Source organism: Thunnus albacares, chromosome 10 (assembly GCF_914725855.1).
Source record: "Thunnus albacares chromosome 10, fThuAlb1.1, whole genome shotgun sequence".
NCBI classification, from domain to species: Eukaryota; Metazoa; Chordata; class Actinopteri; order Scombriformes; family Scombridae; genus Thunnus; species Thunnus albacares.
Genome location: NC_058115.1, coordinates 27,394,279 through 27,411,860, shown reverse-complemented (window position 1 = coordinate 27,411,860; position 17,582 = coordinate 27,394,279). Strand labels below are relative to the sequence as shown.

The 17,582-nt window shown below is 37.4% G+C and overlaps 1 protein-coding gene across 2 annotated transcripts in view; it reads left to right on the top strand.

The window, feature by feature from the left end:
• fstl5 (follistatin-like 5) overlaps window positions 1-17,582 on the top strand; it is a 176,428-nt gene that overhangs the window by 54,492 nt on the left and 104,354 nt on the right. For both annotated transcript variants that reach the window (XM_044364657.1, XM_044364656.1), the window contains exon 4: window positions 3,156-3,404. In XM_044364657.1, coding sequence (XP_044220592.1) covers window positions 3,156-3,404 — 249 coding nt within the window. The remainder of the gene's footprint in view (window positions 1-3,155; window positions 3,405-17,582) is intronic.

Sequence of the window (17,582 nt, the reverse complement as noted above, 5' to 3'; positions counted from 1 at the left end):
TGTGTTCCTTTCATTATAATAAAATGTATGTTGCTTACATAATATGAACAGAGTGTGTTATCACAAGACTGTTTCATGAGGATGTTTGCTATGGCGCTGCAGAGTCTGTTAGAGCTTTCATTCATTAACCACTGTGCTGGAGTGAGGTTGTGGTCTCTACATTTTAGCTTTCATTGTATCCATTAAAATGTACAGCCTGTCTTTTAATTAAAAACCAAAAGATATGTTTTCATTGTAATCTCATTAGTTTGGTAGCTTTCTAAAGAACAGTACACTAATACTTCTAAATACAGTGACCTTTTCACAAATAGAGCAAGCAGTGGACAAGCCTATAATCATTTTGTGTAGTCACTGCCAGTCGTCCCTTGTGTCTATAACTTTGTGTAACAGTGCAGCCTTGAGAGGAATTCGCTCTGATGGTTGTGAAATTTTTTTTCCCCTTTTTTTACTGCTCATCATACCCCTCCACCCCTTGAGGACTATTCCAAAGGGCAATCTAAGAGTGAGCAAGCTGCTATTAGAAAGCTGATATATTTGATGTGGTTCATGGAATACTGTACAGACTGATATGTGGCCTGTCAAGACTTGTTAGTGTTCATACAGGTTGAAATGGCAGACCACGACAGAATCCTGTCCCCCCGAGGAAATTTCACTAATCATTTCTTGAAGCAAAATATTGTTCTTATGAAACTTTTTGTAAATGAAGCCATCATCCACACAGTCCTGCAGTAGATACCAGAATTTGTGCACTACCTCTCCTCTCATGTTGTATTAACACCATACAAGCTGCAATATTTGGCTTTGTTATTGCCTTTTTTCCTGCTTTTCCTCTAATCCCTATAGGGAAATTCTCCTCTTGCTTGCCTCCTCCGTACAGTGGTCAGAGTTCAGGTTTTGCTGTAGAACTGTACCCCTGAAGCCTACAGGGAATAAGTGTCTTGCTCAAGGACGTTTTCCCTACATTTAATTTGCTTTTCATTTCATTTCAATCCCTCAACTCCTCAGCGCTTGGATCAAATTAATACTCAATGATGTTTTAGCCTTGGTCATTATGAGGGTCACTTTGTGTAAGAAAGTATGGGGTACTGCAAAACCTGAACTCCTCCCTCTTCTCTAGTCATCTGTGGAGTGTTGTGCCACATGAAGTCACACTGGGCATTGGAGGGTATAAATGGACTCTTTAACAGTGTTTTCCAACCTTTTTGGCATTTGAAAATGAATTTAAAATGAAGTAATGGCTAGTTGTGACCCCTTTTCACAGCTTGTTGATGAGCTGTGAGCAATTCAACCGAAGACTTTGAGCTAAAGATTTTCTCAGATTGTGTTGATTGAATGATTTTTAGATGTCTGAAGAGGTAAAATTATTGACTGAATGAAAATTAATCGGCAACTACTTTATTAATCTCCTAATCATTTTTCCAGCCAATTATTCACTAGTGTCATCTTCTAAATTGTGAGGAGTTGCTCCTTTTCTTTGTCATATATCATAGTAAATGAGACTTTCTGCATTCTGGAGTATTGATTGGACAAAAAAAAGACATTTGTTAACGTCAACTTGGATTTTAGGAAATTGTTCTGGATATTGTTCTATTGTGGAAGAGAGAGCTCAGTACACTATAACTTAACATACATGCCCACTGCTTGTTGTTTTCTTAGGGTGCAATGTAATTTTCTGACATTTCATTAACAAAGAAATGAATCGATAAATTGAAAAAAAATATTGCCAGATTAGATAATTTGTTGCAGCCTTAAAATAATCCAATATTGCTCAAGGGAAAAATCAAGGATTGGAGAGAAATCTGAAAAATATAAGCTTAATTTTGTGTAGCATTTTTTTAAAATTCTTATCTTTTGATCATTTTTCAAACAGATTTATCTTGTGATCCCTTAAGGGGTCCCGACACAAAGCTTATGAACCTTTGCTCTGCTCATCGAATAATGCTAACTCTGTATGTATCATCCTCTAGATGCTTTGCTCCCCAGCTGTTATGTTGTGTTATAGACTTTATGATTGTATGGCTGTTTTCTGCAAATGAATAACATTAATAAAACCACTAGCATACTTTAAATAAAATCAGGCTTTTGTCAGGCAGTGCATCTATTGTCCATATGACATAAACCATGAAAAACACAGTGAAAGAGGGCAAGGTTATATTATTTCTATTATTGTTATTATTATTATTTTATATATATAAACATACCAACTCCACTTCACCTGCATATCTCATTCAAGTTCATATTGTGTACGCTGTTTTTGTTTATCCTGCACTGTGTAGATGTATATAGATTTTATTTTTTTTATTAACTGCACATATAAGTATATCCTGTTAATACACACACATAGTTCATTTACACTCAAATTTATATTTATATTTACATTGGTATTTATACTTCTATTTATATTCTGCTTTTTTGCATAAACATAGTTTTTATCATGTCAACATGCAAGCATACAGACAGAATCTTTGTAAATTACTGTCCGTCTCTTTCTTACACTGTTATGTTTGTGACAGTTTCTCTCTAGTGCAAATTGTAACAATAAAACAGCTTAGTTAATTTCAGAGTAATTTGATTAAAATATACTTACAGCATTGTCTCTGCACATGCAGATATGAAATGACAGAACAGGGGATGTTTTGTTTTGTGTTTCATTTTGGGTTGAAATTAACTGACTTTTTTAATCACTCCCACTCAAGGCACTTTACTGTGAACTTTGTTGTGAATTTATGGATTTGACTGACACTTTGTGAGTTGAGAATAAGACTAGGTCAAAACCTAGTGTATGGCTGGACTGTGTATGTAATGCTAGATGGCTTTTCATTTGAAACGACGGATACAAGAAGAGGCGACACTCAGCCGCGGTGACTGATGAAGTTACACCATTGGACGACCAGTGGTGTAACTTCAACACTCATTCACAGATTTCCGCGTTAATAGTGCTGGCCTCTGTGATCCAGCCAAGAAAATCCAGTATTGATGGTGAATTCCTGAGGGTGGAGAGGGCTGACATTAAATAAGCCTAAATGAGATCCAGGCTCTGACAGGAGCTTAAACCCAGGCTTACCATCTGTTTTGGCAGATACACATATAGATCGAGATTGTGGTCAGACAAAAAAAGTAACCTGTCTTTTCTTTTTTTCTGTGCATTTGCTCAGGTTTTATGGGGCACAATGGCTATCCAGGTCCATGTGAACATAAGTACTGTGGCTTGGGGCGTCACTGTGTGGTCAACCATGAGACTGGCCAAGGGGAGTGTAAGTGCTTGGATCACTGTAAACCGCACTATAAACCCGTGTGTGGTTCGGATGGGAAGCTGTACCAGAACCATTGTGAGCTCCACCGGGCCTCTTGTCTTAGAGGACACAGGATTACCATCATGCACAGTGAGGAGTGCTTCTACAAAGGTAAGAACCCATATGAACATTTTCTAATGAAAGATGTGTGTGGTCCACTGGATGTTGTATGTCTTGCATCGTAACCTTTGTGATGTACTTTAAGCGAGGTCTCTGTGCCCTGTGGGATTTGATTTAATTGAGTCTGATTCCCACTGTGATGGGCACTAAAAATGTTAAGATAAAAATGTAATTTAATACACCCACAGTATGTACATTAGAAGCAAGTTTCTGCAAAATTATGTCTGAATGTAATTTCTGCACCAGGATGCTCGCTAAAAAAGTGTTTGCGATTTTGACAACATGTAAGGTTATCCATAAGCTGTTCACTCTTTTCTGGTGGTATATTTTTACTGGAGTGAAGGAAAATGACCTACATAATGTACTGAATATGATATCAGGGATGCTTTCATCTATGCAGTTTTACTATAGGTACCCCCATGGGACACAATGCTTAGCCCTGGGCAGTGTTGGTGCTATGCCCGACCCGTTGAACCACATAGGACTGTATTTAGGTTACTTATGACCTACAGGAATGAGGAAATTAAAGTAAATTAAGAAGACTTTTTCAACTTAGAAAAAGTGAAATAACAAAAATATCTGTTAGCAAGAGACTTGAGCAGGGTGGAAAATTACCACCAGCTAAATGCTGGCTGCTAAGCCTGCCTACTCCACCATCCTCTGTGGCAGATGACAAACATCATTTGGAAGTTCTCTTCTAATCTTCTGCTACTTGGTTGGTAAAGTAGTGAAGGTCTCCATTTTGGCTTGTTGACAGAAACAAAGAAAAACACATAAATTGTTGACTATGTCGTATTTTGCAGATTTGGCAGAAACAACACCCAAAATATAGGATTGGCTCTGAGAGGCAGTGGCTTTTGTTGATTTTACTTGAGGGACTGTGGGCTTAAAGAAATAGTTCTCCACCAAAACGCAAATATGTTATTTCACAAAATGGCAAGAAGATTGAAACCACTCTCATACGTATCTGGCTATCAAGCTATAAACAACAGCAGATTAGTTTAGTTTAGCACAAGGAGCTGAAACAGCAAGCCTTGTTCTGTCTGTAGGAAACAAAATCTGTTACGAGAACCTCTAAAGCTCAGTAATTAAGTGGTTGCCAGGCAAACAGCAGAGACTCCAGGAAGTTGCTGTTCATAGCCAAGGAATAGTTTGGCACATAAGTCCCAGTAAAATAGCTAACTGTTGTGTTGACTGAGCTTTAAAGGTGTTGGTAAAAGCGTATTTGTTTTTGTTCGGACTGAGCCGGGCTAGGTGTTTACTCCTGTTTCCAGTCTTTATGCTAAGCTAAGCTAACAGAATACCGGCTGTAGTTTCATATCCAACAGACAAATATGAGAGTGGTATCAGTCCTCTCAGCATTTTCCCAGAATGTCGAACTATTTCTAAGAAATCAGATAACAGTTTTTTTTTCCTGACATAAGACTATGCATTATAATTCACCCTTGTTGAACAGCACATGGTTCTTGCTGGTTAAACTGTTCATAGTAATAGGGGATCCACTCTGGGTTTTGGCATCTGCATTTTTATCTTGTCATAGAGAAAATAATGATGTTGATGAATCCATGTGGGAGTAGTATACAGGGAAAAACATGAAAAGCAGTGTTGTAATTAGGTGGGGTATCTCTAATGTTCACTGCAAAACAATTACCATTCTGAATTAGATGCACATGTACCCTGCGCATGTGCATGTACTGCACATCTAAATATTTAATGTCAAAATACAAGCCAATGAGAGCACATACCTGTGCAACAGAACACCTTAGATACCATGTAGCTTCACAAGACACTCCCGAGAATATACAAGAACTAATGGCATGAAATATTGACAAATACAGTAATGTATAACATTGCAGAGTGAATGCAACATAAAGAACAAAGGACACAATCTGAAACCAGTCATATAGCTCTCTCTGAAATGCACAGTTCAGCTTAGAGGCAGGAGCAGGTGGAAGTGCCGTAGTGCTCATATTTCCCCAGAGAAGGTTGACTGCTCTCTCCCACTGATTGTATAAATACACCAATATAGTCCATAGAAACGAGGCTACTTCCCCTTTTGTAAAGGGAAAGTAGCCTTGTCTAAAGCTAGACATCAGTGGAGTACCAGCTCCTGACTGCATCTATCCATTCAGGGCGAAGGGGAATAGTTACAAACTGCTCACGGACAGCATATTCATAACAATTATGAACAATTGACTGAGTCTCTGCATTGATTCGACAGGGTTTCTCAGCTCACTTGTTAACTTTGAAAAGTAACTTCATAGAAGACTGAGAATGGCTTTGGATCTATATACTGTTGCATAAGAAACTCTCTGTGGTCCTCCTTACAGAGAGTTTTGGGGGAAACATCCTCAGATTGTAAAGCCAAAACAAACAAAAACAAACAGCACATCCCTCTTACCGAGTATGCGTTCTTCCACCACTGAAATGCTCAATTCAGGGATGAACAAAGCTAAGCTGCAGGAGGGAAACATGTACAAGCTTTTACAACAATTCCCTACACCACACAAATGCCAACATACAAACCATCTTATAACAGCAGCCGCACGACTTGGCATACGTTAAGAGCAGCCTGTGTGTAGGTAGGCCAGTGTTAACAATCAAACCATCTGTTTCATTCCAATCACAGAAAAAGGCATTCAGATCAATGATACATCCCTGGTGGGTAACAGTCCTAATCACACTCTCTCATGTGCCCTGTCCTGTCAGACTACCCCTTCCCACCCCATCTACACCCAATCAGCATCTATCTGCAATGCAGAGTGGGATATTTGACCAATGTCAGACAATCAATATCAGATCAACAGGAGCCAAAAGAAGGAATAAAAAAACACCAGCCCACCTTTTTTCTCTCATCTCATCCCTCGCACAGTCCAGACAGTTTTTCTTTTTACTGTGACTGATATGTAATCAATTTCTCATTGGATGAGAGCTCTAGGGAAAGGACACGGGAACCTGTTGAAGTGATTAGTAATCTCTGCTGAAGGCATTGTTTTCTTCTTAGCACTTTCAAATATTCAAGAATAAAATCACACATTTTGAAATGTTGTTTACAGTTTAGTTAAATCTTAACATAGGAAAACAGAGGGACTACCTGGATATCACACAGCTACAGATAATTTGTTCTTTGATGCAACTACAAAAGGCACTGTGGCAATCAGAGGAAATGGATAATTGAGCAAATGTAATAGAGCTTACAACCTAATCCAGATGTAATTATGATTCAAGGGTTATTAGTGGGTAAAATGGAATGTACCCTCAATGGTATGTTAAATGTGTCACTTGATTATTTGTCCTCCAGGTAATGGGTTCCATTTACCTAGCAATATGGAGATATATACTCATTATCACAACATAATAATGAATTTCCTTCAGTTTAATATTGGTAACCTCTGCCAAGGAAGTAATGTTTTCGGTACCATTTTCTCTCTGTTTGCTTGAGTTAGTTACTAGGACATCTACTGAACATATTTCAATTAAATTTGATGAAAAAACAGGCCATGGGCCACGGAGCAAGAGATTAGTTTTTAGTTTGGATCTGGAACAATAAGAATACTGCCATTTTGTCAGGCAAGTTATGTTCTGGCTCATAATTGGTGAACTGTAATGCTTAGAAGTAGGGGTGCAACGGACCACAAATCACATGGTTTGGATCATATCACAGTTTTGAGTCATGGATCGGATCATTTTCGAACCAGCAAAAAAATAAAAATAGGGAGACAAAAATAACTCTGCTTTCCATTTATTCTTAAAACACTTAAAGCAAGGAACTTTTGCCCATGGGTTTAAATGAAAACAACATTTAAGATATCCAGTGTTTAAATAAAATCTTAAAATATATAAAATATTCAATACTCAATTGTTAAGTTAAAGTGCAATATGAGGCATGATACCTTCTTCCCTTAAACATGGTAGTGAAAGAAACAATAACTTCATCAAAACTTGATGATAACTTACAAACATGAACACACGTCTTGTCCTGCAGCTTGCTGAATGAGCCACCAAATAAACATTAACCAGGGAAAAGTGAACCGCTAACGTCAGTTAGCAGCTAGATAGCTAATTAGCTGCTCAGCCGCACCACATTAAACAGCATGTAAACATACCTGCAGATGTCACTTCAGACCTGTTAGATGCTGGTTTGGTCATTACTTTTCAAAATCCCTGTTAGCAACACGCTGTCTGTCCATGACTTGTACTTACAGCAGTTTGTTTACTTTGTCTCCAATGAGACATTAAATTTTGCAGTTAATTTGCAGTTCATGTACATGCCAAACCATGGGAGGCGATCTGTACGGATCACCGATCAACTACGCTCCGTTACACCACTGATTAGAAGCAGTTTATTTTTCCAGATTACTTGGATGAACCCTTCTACACATTTCAATCCAATCTCCATAGAATTTGGAGATAGGATGAATTGTGTAGATGGAATATTTTTACAGTTATATTTTTTATTGTGTGTGTTTTAATATGTTGAACCATAACTGGTTGGTAAATTATTTCACATAAATTGATATTGCTCTTGAATTCATTGTACAGAATTAACCAAATTTAGATTATACATGCCCATGTGATCCTGAAAAATTTGACCGCATTCCACCTATAAGTGGTGCTAAAGCAAAATTATATATATATTTTTGACAGTCTATTTGTAATTTTGAAATATTAATAAAACAGGAAAACACTACAAAAACAGCATGACAACACTGTCCCCCGAACATAGTGGGACCAAAATTATAAATTTGAATGTTCCTGTCGCAATGGTCATAAGTCTGTCTTCCATGAAATATATATATAAATATAGGATTTAGGGTTTTTTTTTCAAATATGACTGCCATCAGCCAATCAGCATGATAGTAAATCACTATGTGCATGTTGTTGCCAATCTGAAACCAGATGCACAATAAACTTTCTAAACATTTTCTGTCCTTAGAAAATTAAGAGGGTTGTCTAACCCTTGCGGACACATGAGCTCTTTCTAGTTGAAAAGATTTTTTAATCTGAATCTGTCAATAGAAAGATTGTAATTTCTTTGCAAGTAGGTTGGGTCCTCAATCTGTTAACCACAACACTGGGTGGAATATATTCAAAAGTATTTTATTAGGTTTATATGGCTGATCAAGGTTTATCTTTCCAAAGCAATTTTGCAATGTAAAGATCTCTAGAATGTTAAGTTTTATCCAAACATTCAATTCAAAGGATAGGTTCACAATTTTTCAAGTCTTAAAACAACAATAAGGTGCCCATATGAACACCGAAAGAGGTTTTCCTCGCTTTAATCATTCCTCCTGTTCTCAAATGCACTTTCAATGTAAGTGATGGGGGCCAAAATTCACAGTGTGTCCACACAGTCTTTTTGTGCAAAAATGCATTTAAAAATTTTCCTGAAGCTTATATGGGGCTTCAGTAGTCTGAGTTAGTCATATCACACATTTACAGTCTTTTTAGCATAATATTCCCTCTTTGTGTTTCCTCAGATAGTGTTTCCCTGTTGAGCTGCGGTGGAAGTATCGTAACAAAAAGAGGGACTTTGACACTAAAAAGACTGTAAGGATGAAATATATCTTCTTGATTTGACTAATTTTTATGGCTAAAGCTTCATATTAGCTTCAGATAAACTGTTAAATGCATTTTTGCACAGAAGGAGGACTGTGGATTTTGGCCCCCATCACTTACATTGTAAGTACATAATGAAGGCATCTTCTAATGGTCAGTATGAACAGGAGGAATGATTATGGAAAGAAAAACCTATTTCAATATTTCATTTGGGCTCCTAACTATTGTTTTAAGAAAGACTTAAAACTTGTGAACCCGTCCTTTAATGCTGTGGCACTCACTCAGTTATTGCCACTGGCAGTGCATGAAAAGCTTGTCATTGCAGAGCATAAGGTCTTCCTTCTGTCCAATATTTTAAACTGGCTGTAATCTATGACAATAGGCTGTTAAATTCAAAACACAGTGCTATAAATGAACTGTCAATGCCAGATGGATGACATGCCTGTGCTACTAACGCTCTGCTGACTGCCACAAATTGGCTCATACTCTCTGTATTTTTAGATATAAAGAAGCTAATGAAATGGCTATCAGCCGGTCACCGATGGTCTATTTCAATCATTTATCAACCAATAGCAATTGGTGGTGAACAATCAGTGTAAACATAGTTTTAATTAGTGATGTGCCTGTCATCCTATTTTAGACACACATCTGCTTAGCTGATCTTAACTTCAAGCAAAATCCTCCATTCTTCTACCATGCTACCCCTGATCAAAAACAGAATATCTTGAAATGCAAATACTCTGAAAACAATGTGTTAGAGATATGCCAAGACATTTCTATTAGTATATTTACATAATTAATTTATTATATTCAGGGTTTTCTTTGGCACTGTATGATATTGCTAGCAATTTAGAATTTATGCATAAATGCATGCAAATATGCATTTAACATACTATTTGGAAAGTGAGATTATCGTGGTGTTTTTTTTTTTTTTTTTTACAAAAGCTATGAGATTGCACCATTATCTACAGTACTTTATTCAAATGTCATAGTGATGTCTTAATGAGACCACATATTATCAGCAAACAAGTCAAGGCCATCTCATGATCACTGAAAAGATTCTGCTTATTAATTTGATAGACAGACAATTAGTCCCCTGGGTAAGCTTAAACTTAGAAATGTAGGAAATGATTATTTTTGAACTGACACCCATATGCAAAGAAGTTTAGCCACTATTGGTTCTGGTCTCAGTTGGATGATTCTATGTTGGAAATGGACAGGCCTTGTCAGCCAGACCTTCTCTGTGCCTCTTATCTGCTATGGAAGACTGGATAAAAAATGACAGCCATGTGTTGACTGAAGCTTCTCATTAGCACTGGGGAGAGCATGTGACCCCCATTTTCCCCTCGCACTGCATGGCAACTTAGCCAGGATCGGATCTGATTGAAAATTAAGTGGTGCACAAAAGCCTGTCCAATCTACGGAGGGCAATGTGTGCATGAAGGCGAGCCATTTCTGCAGCAGGCAATTGCCACGAGCGGAGACAATTAAGGATAAGGTTGCGGCACATCAAGCAAGTGGTTTCAGTGCATTCAGCACATCCAATTATCTGGGAGATCATACATTTAGAAAACCTTCAGACATTTGGCTCCCAATAAACCTTCTGTGCCTGATCTTCTCAATTTTTTATTTACAACTCACTGTACAACTGCACGGCATCATTTATGGAGCTACTGCATTGTGCTGTTGGGGAATATGGATCAAAGTTTTACATGAGCTTTGTTTCAACATGGACATGAGTTGATATGGTTGCATTACAAAGGCCTTTTGCAGACTTCATGTAATCGTAGAATACACTGGTTTGGACATTTTAGGGGAGGACACATCCTTTGTTTTACTACTTCTTAACTTCTGTCTAAATGCTTAGGTACATGAAAGATCATCTAGTGCAATTAGATAACTTCCAGCTGGGACCTTGCCTTTCAGTTACACTGAATCTAAAAATACAATATATTAAAATGCCTGAAAATATGTTTTGAAAAACAAACATACGTTTATGAGTCAGAAAATTTTTCAGTCTTACTGAACAAGTCCTTAGATAGCCATATGACTTAAATGTGAAATAAGTATAGTGAGCATTCTGTCTCCAACAAGATGTAGTTCAATGCTTAATATGCCTGTAAGGGGACCATTGACTGTATATAAATATGGAAAACGTGTCTCCACTTCCTACCGTTATGCAAAAGTGAAGACAAAGTTCCTCCTTTCGGGGAGCTGCCATCTTGCTTGTGTGATGTCATTTGGAGTCAGAGTCTGCTCAGTCAGGCAGCGGGATGACAGTTTGCAGGACATGCCCCCTCAGCCATCCCACTGCCTGACAGAGTTTTAAGAGCGATTGTCACAGCTGTCAATCATGACGTCACACCCCCTTTTTATATCATCAAATAACTAGATAAAACCAACTTATCAGAAAAATGAGCACTTGGACAAACATCAGCATGATAAGACTAATGGCAACTAAAATGACAGAAAGTGGTGGAAGTGGTGGGATTTATGACCTATACTGCAGCCAGCCAACAGGGGGTGATCGAAATGTTTTGGCTTCACTTTTGGGGAGCTGTCATGATGTCCATCTTTATATACAGTCAATGAGTGGGACAGGTACTTTCTGTTGTAATGTACAGTATATGCATTATTTTTTATTACAATAATGCTTTAAATCAGGAATAGCTTGGGAATCACACCCAAAATGTGATTAATGACTTACGTCTCAGAACGTAGAATAGCACTTTCACTTTCATAATTACAATCTAATTGCAGCTGCTTAAGTATTGTATATCACCTGCATCCTCGTTGCTATGCCTCTGCGCCTTTGGCCTTCCAAGCTTACGAGAATCATCATCATGAGTCAGCTATTTACAATAGGGCTGCAACTAACGATTATTTTAGTCACTGATTAAACTGCCTATTATTTTCTCAAATCATAGTTTGATCTATAAAATATCAGTATACCTTAGCAAGTTCAACAGATTGCTTGTTTTGGTCAACCAACAGTCCCAAACTCAAACATTTTCAGTTTATTGTCATAAAAACAGAGAAAGGCAACTGCAAATTACTTAATATATTACTTAAATCTCAAATATATCAATTGACTAATAGTTTCAGGTCTAATTCACTGGCAGGGTTCAAACAATAAACTTTAGCCACTACTAAAAGTTAGACATTTTTGGAAATATAATTATTTGCTTTCTTGTCAAGAGTTAGATGAGTAGATTGATACCACTCTCATGTCTGTACACTAAATACAAAACTGCTAACTTAGTTAATAAGCTAAGCTAACTTAGCTTAGCACAAAGACTGGATACAGGTGAAACAGCTAGCCTGGCCTATCTGAGCCAAATCTGCCTATTAGCACCTGTAAAGCTCACTTATTAACACGTTATTTATTGTTTGTGTAATCCGCACAAAAAAAAGTGTGTAATGGGTAAAACGAGAAACAACACTTGATTTCAACAGTATATATCTGTAATGATTTTATAACCTTTAAGGATACATGTTTGACAGTTACCATGTACTGTGGCTTGAAAAATAAAACAATGTCCTCTTTTTGGCTTAAACTATATGATTGTATACAGGAGAGGAATTGTTCCTGGATGGTAATATTTATTCTTGATCCTAATAGTGGAGCCAAGTGCCATCCAAGCCAGTTTAATTACACAAGGCAGTAGATGGATTAGACCCTGTGACTGACTGACTTCTAAATAAATATGCACTGGATGGTTGATGGCCAACTCTATGCGTAATATATTTCAACCACAGGTGTAGCTTTCAAGGGGGTTGTGAGAGACATGTTCCCATCAATGTCACCCGTATTGATTTTTCCCGCTCAGTGATTATGCAAAATCAGAAATGTCCTTTCCCTGAGCAATTTCTCATCCACAAAGGGTTAACTCTCTCTTACTCCGTCAGATCGTATCACTGCACCTGCCACTCCCTTTACCCCTTTGCATCCCTGATGATACGGGTGCACAAGCCACCTCATGTTTTTCAGAAGGAACTAGACTTACTTAAGTAAACCTATTTGCTATACTAGTTATTAATATAGTAAATGTTTGTAAATAATGAAATAAGACAGCATAGACTTAACAAACAATTGATGTCAGAGCAACAGTGTAGTATGTAGGGCTGCGAATAATGATTATTTTCATTATTAATCGTCCATTAATTATTTCATGTAAAAAATGGCAAAAATTGTGAAAACATGCCCATCACAGTTTCTCAAATGTTCAAATTTCACTATGTTTATTTTGGGAAATGTGCGTATTTGCTTATTTTGTTGAGTCAGATGAGTAGATCGATACCACTCTCATGTCTATTCAATAAAAATGATGCTGCTGCCAGCAGCTGGCTGACTTAACTTAGCACAAAGACAGGAAACAAGGGAAAATGGCTAAGCTGGCCAGCTGCCCGACAACCAAAGAGTTACTGGTCCTGACCATAGTCTGGTACATAACCCTCTTAAAATAGCAATTTGACATTTTTATATGCAAGAATCAACAACATATGTGGTGGAGACACAATGATACAATATGAAGACTGAATCATTGTCAGTGTAAATTGGAAGTATTAACAGTATCCTACATAATGTCAACTGTGTTATCTTTGTTTGTTTTTTTCACATAATGTTGAAATAAAGTATTGTTTTCATTTAGTAATCAGTTAATGGTGAAATGTTGTGTTTGTGCTCATGATCTAAAATTTGCTCAGACACAATGGATCTATATGATGTGATGATGTCATTGTTTTAATTTGGTGTGTTTATCTCTGCAAAGCAAAGACAAATTAAACAGCCTTTTTTGAAATGTGTTATTTTACCACTGTATAGCACAGTTACATTTTATATTTTGCACCAAACTAAGCACACATGTGGCACAGCAATAATTAACATCTGTAATTAGGCAGTGTGTATAAAAGTAGGCCTTGTTGAACTACAGTGCTTTTGTTGTTCGATGCGTCCCTGGTATCTCAGTAGAGCAAACTCTTTGTGGACGACTCCCCTGGGCTCTGCCAAGAAAAACATGCTCATGAAGCATCATAGCCTCCCGCCTCTAGAGACCTTCTACCTTAACGATGTGTCTGCATCTTTCCCACCAGAGAGGCACTCCAGTGAGATCAGCTTGTGTACAGTAAAGGGCTTCAGAACCTCCTGTGCGTTCTTGCTTTCTTTTAATGACTCTGTGGCGCCATTAAAGCTGTGACCTCTGTACGAGACCTGGCATTGTCATAGACAGCAGTGCCAAAGAACAAGCTCCTCATTAAAATCTAGACCTGTGGATCATTAAGTTTGCAAGGACGTCCAAACCATTGTCAGCTGCAGGGTCTTGGTGCCAGTCGACTCTGAAGTTAGATTCAATGAACATCATGATCTGCTTTGTGGATTAAAGGTTTTGCTCTTATCACCACATTGATTGCTCTTAGACCAACTCAACAAAACCTAAACTAAAATAAATCCACTTTTTTAGGAATATTAGCTGCAACTTGTAGTTTTGGTTAAAAAGGCGGGTGGCTTTTACAAGCTCTATAACCTTTTTGTGTTACGAGATACTGAAAGGTAAACCTTTTTTTGTGAAAACATTATTCTGAATTTTGAATCTTAATGCTGTAGCAACTGGTAAATGTTCCTGTTGAATTCTGTTGCACTCATGGCAGAGAAGATTAACGTTCCAGTTCAATCTATCCAGATTATGTGCTCATCTCCTGTGTATCAGATCAGTTGATGCAGGATCAGATTGGGTTTTTTTGTAACTAAGAACACCACACACACATAAACACTACACAAGCTGTGTGACTATAAAAACAAGCTTACATGTTATCACACATTTTTGAGTGTCTCTTACTTTCAAAATGAATATTTATTACAACAGCCTTATCACAGTCAAGAAAGAGACAAAATAAGGGCAAACAAGCCATTATATAAAAGAAAAAATGCTAAGACAGCAACATGCTGAGCCTTGCATAAGCTCAATACCAGTCATCATTGTGCCATTTTCAGTGGTCAGTAAGAGAATTATAGTTTGACATGATGCAGAGAATGGAGAAATACAAGGCCATGTTGATGGCTCTACAGTACTTGAAAGCATGCAATAAATTACTTTTTAGAAGAAGAATGAATAGTACCTTCATGACTCACTTTGCCATATTTTAATAGGTGACACTGAAAAGGTCTATTGTCTGGAGCAATGACAATGAGCATTTATCTGTCTCTTTTTAGTGGACAAATCAATGTTTGAGCGAGTTTGACTAAATTTGATCATTGGAAAACTTTGAGTAACGGAACATAGCCTCCCTAAATCAGTGCAGGGGCATTACAGTGTAACAAAGATGTTGTCCCTTTCTTTTCATTGATTTTTCCTGCTTTCCTTTGTGACACCATCATCTGCTAATGATAGTCATATCACCAAATACATGGCACCATTTGCCTCCCTTATTATAGCTGAATGAAGACAGATGCATTAGAAAAACAGGGTAGATGTATGACATAGTAGCTGTAGGGAGTGGAACTGGCCCATTTGTTAAAAACTGATATGGTAAGGGAAATTTCAGAGCACAATGGTCCATCATTCTTTGTGTCTCCGCTTGCAGGAATAGCTCTTCTCATACAGTCAGCAGGAAGGATGCATAGGAGAAGGAAGAGCATAACTAGTATTAATACACATGAAATTAGGTTCAGAAATAGAAAATATGATGAGTGTGAATTGTTATGTCAAGGTGAATCAAAACTCCCCACCTACAAATTTCAAAAATCTGTAGTCTCATTGTTTTCAGAGTAAAGACACTTACTGTGCATTTCACACTTATACAAAATGTCCAGTTTTCTTGAGGAATAAACATACTTTAGCTGCCCTAGAATCTAAAGTCGTCAGTAGCTTTCAGATGTATTTTTCTTCCTTTTTGATCAAAAGGCAAGGTTATGGGAACTTGCAATCATGTTTCACAAAATATATTGAGATCTACTGTGTAACATGGTTTCAATGGGAAAGTGAGGGTGAAAAGTCACTGTAGATGATGAGGAGAGTTAATATTACTGAAGGACATGGCCTGGAGCAGCTATTGCTTGAGCTGTTTGACAAGGATGTGTAGCTACAGTGGTCTAATTTTAAAGGCTGCTGGTTCGGTTTGTTTATTCACAACCCTAACTTCTGTCAAGTCACAAATTAGCTGGTAAGTCATTGGTTATAAACTTATATTGCAGCTCCTATCACAAGTGAGGTTTGTTATAAGCTATATAAGCTTCCTGAGCAGCTCACCTTCTTTATCTTGAAGACATGTTTCTCAAAAGCAACTAAAAGTCACAAATACAAATCTAGCCCCACTGCCAAAAATTCAAAATGCAGAATTGGGGCGTGCTGTAAGTGTTTAGCATTGTCCCCTCCCATCTGGAAGAACATGGGTTTGAACCCAACTGGTCAGGCAGGGAAGTGGGGATGCTGGTCAGGCATGTTGCCATTATATATTTTGTGGGTTTCCTCCCAAAGTCCAAACACATGTAGTTTAGGTAAATTGGAGGCCTGTTACATGTTTGTGAGATAGTTCCAAAAAAAACTAGATATATTGTAAATTAACTGCCCCCTTCTGAAAGGTTAAGAGCTTCTCAAGAAGCCCATACACCTAAAGAGTAAAAAAATGCATGTTTTCTTTCCATTTTTAATATTTTTATCATGACCACTGATACTCTTGGTCAATAAAAGTGGCATTTCATGAAATACAAAAGCTCAGTTGTAAGTTTCTAAATACACAAAATCCATAAATAGCATCACATACTTTAGTCTAATAATTGCAAATAGGGAAGGGAAAGATTTTGTAACTTCTTGTCCAGTTTTTGTACTAGGCTGTTTACGTCTGGCACTCGTCACTATCCTCTTCCTCCTCTCAGCCATGTAAACGGGCCATCATCCATAAAACAATGATCTGCAGCATAGTCATCATGATGATGACGGCATAGTACTACTAAGAGATGTGTAGGACACCGGACATTGGTGAGGTCAACCCATACTTTAATTTCATCCATTTTTTGTCAGCGTGCCCTTGAATCTTGTAAACATGATGAGGTTTTCTACCACTACTTCTGATATGATTTTAATCTAATCTGGCTTAAATGCCACTGTCTTGATCTTTTGTTGTCATTTTTCATATATTTTCTTTCTTTTTTTTTAAATCTAATGTGTAGTTTGTTTTCCTCTTTGTAAAGAGATTTCCTGATGGACTGATGGATGTCTTATAGAGGAGTGTTGACTTGATCTCTGGGTGGTAACACCTACATCCATTGTTGAATTGTGGGAGTTTGTGGGAGTTGTTATTAATTCGCGCTTAATTAGAACATCTACTTCAAACAACAACCAGGTTGATAAAATCACACTACTACACTTATTTGTTAAAAGCTGCTTACTTGACCCACATTACCAACATTATATATTATGCAGCAAGCTAGACGCAAGGTGATTATTTTAAGTGTCTATATGTTTCATTTGTTAAATTTGTGTTCTGTTGATTCTTTGCAGAGTATGTTTCAGGTCACTCTTTGTGTCTGTCAGCATTACAGTATTATCAATTCTCTCCAGTTTGTGTTCACAACAGTGACAACCATGTTTAATATATTGGCCAATATGATGA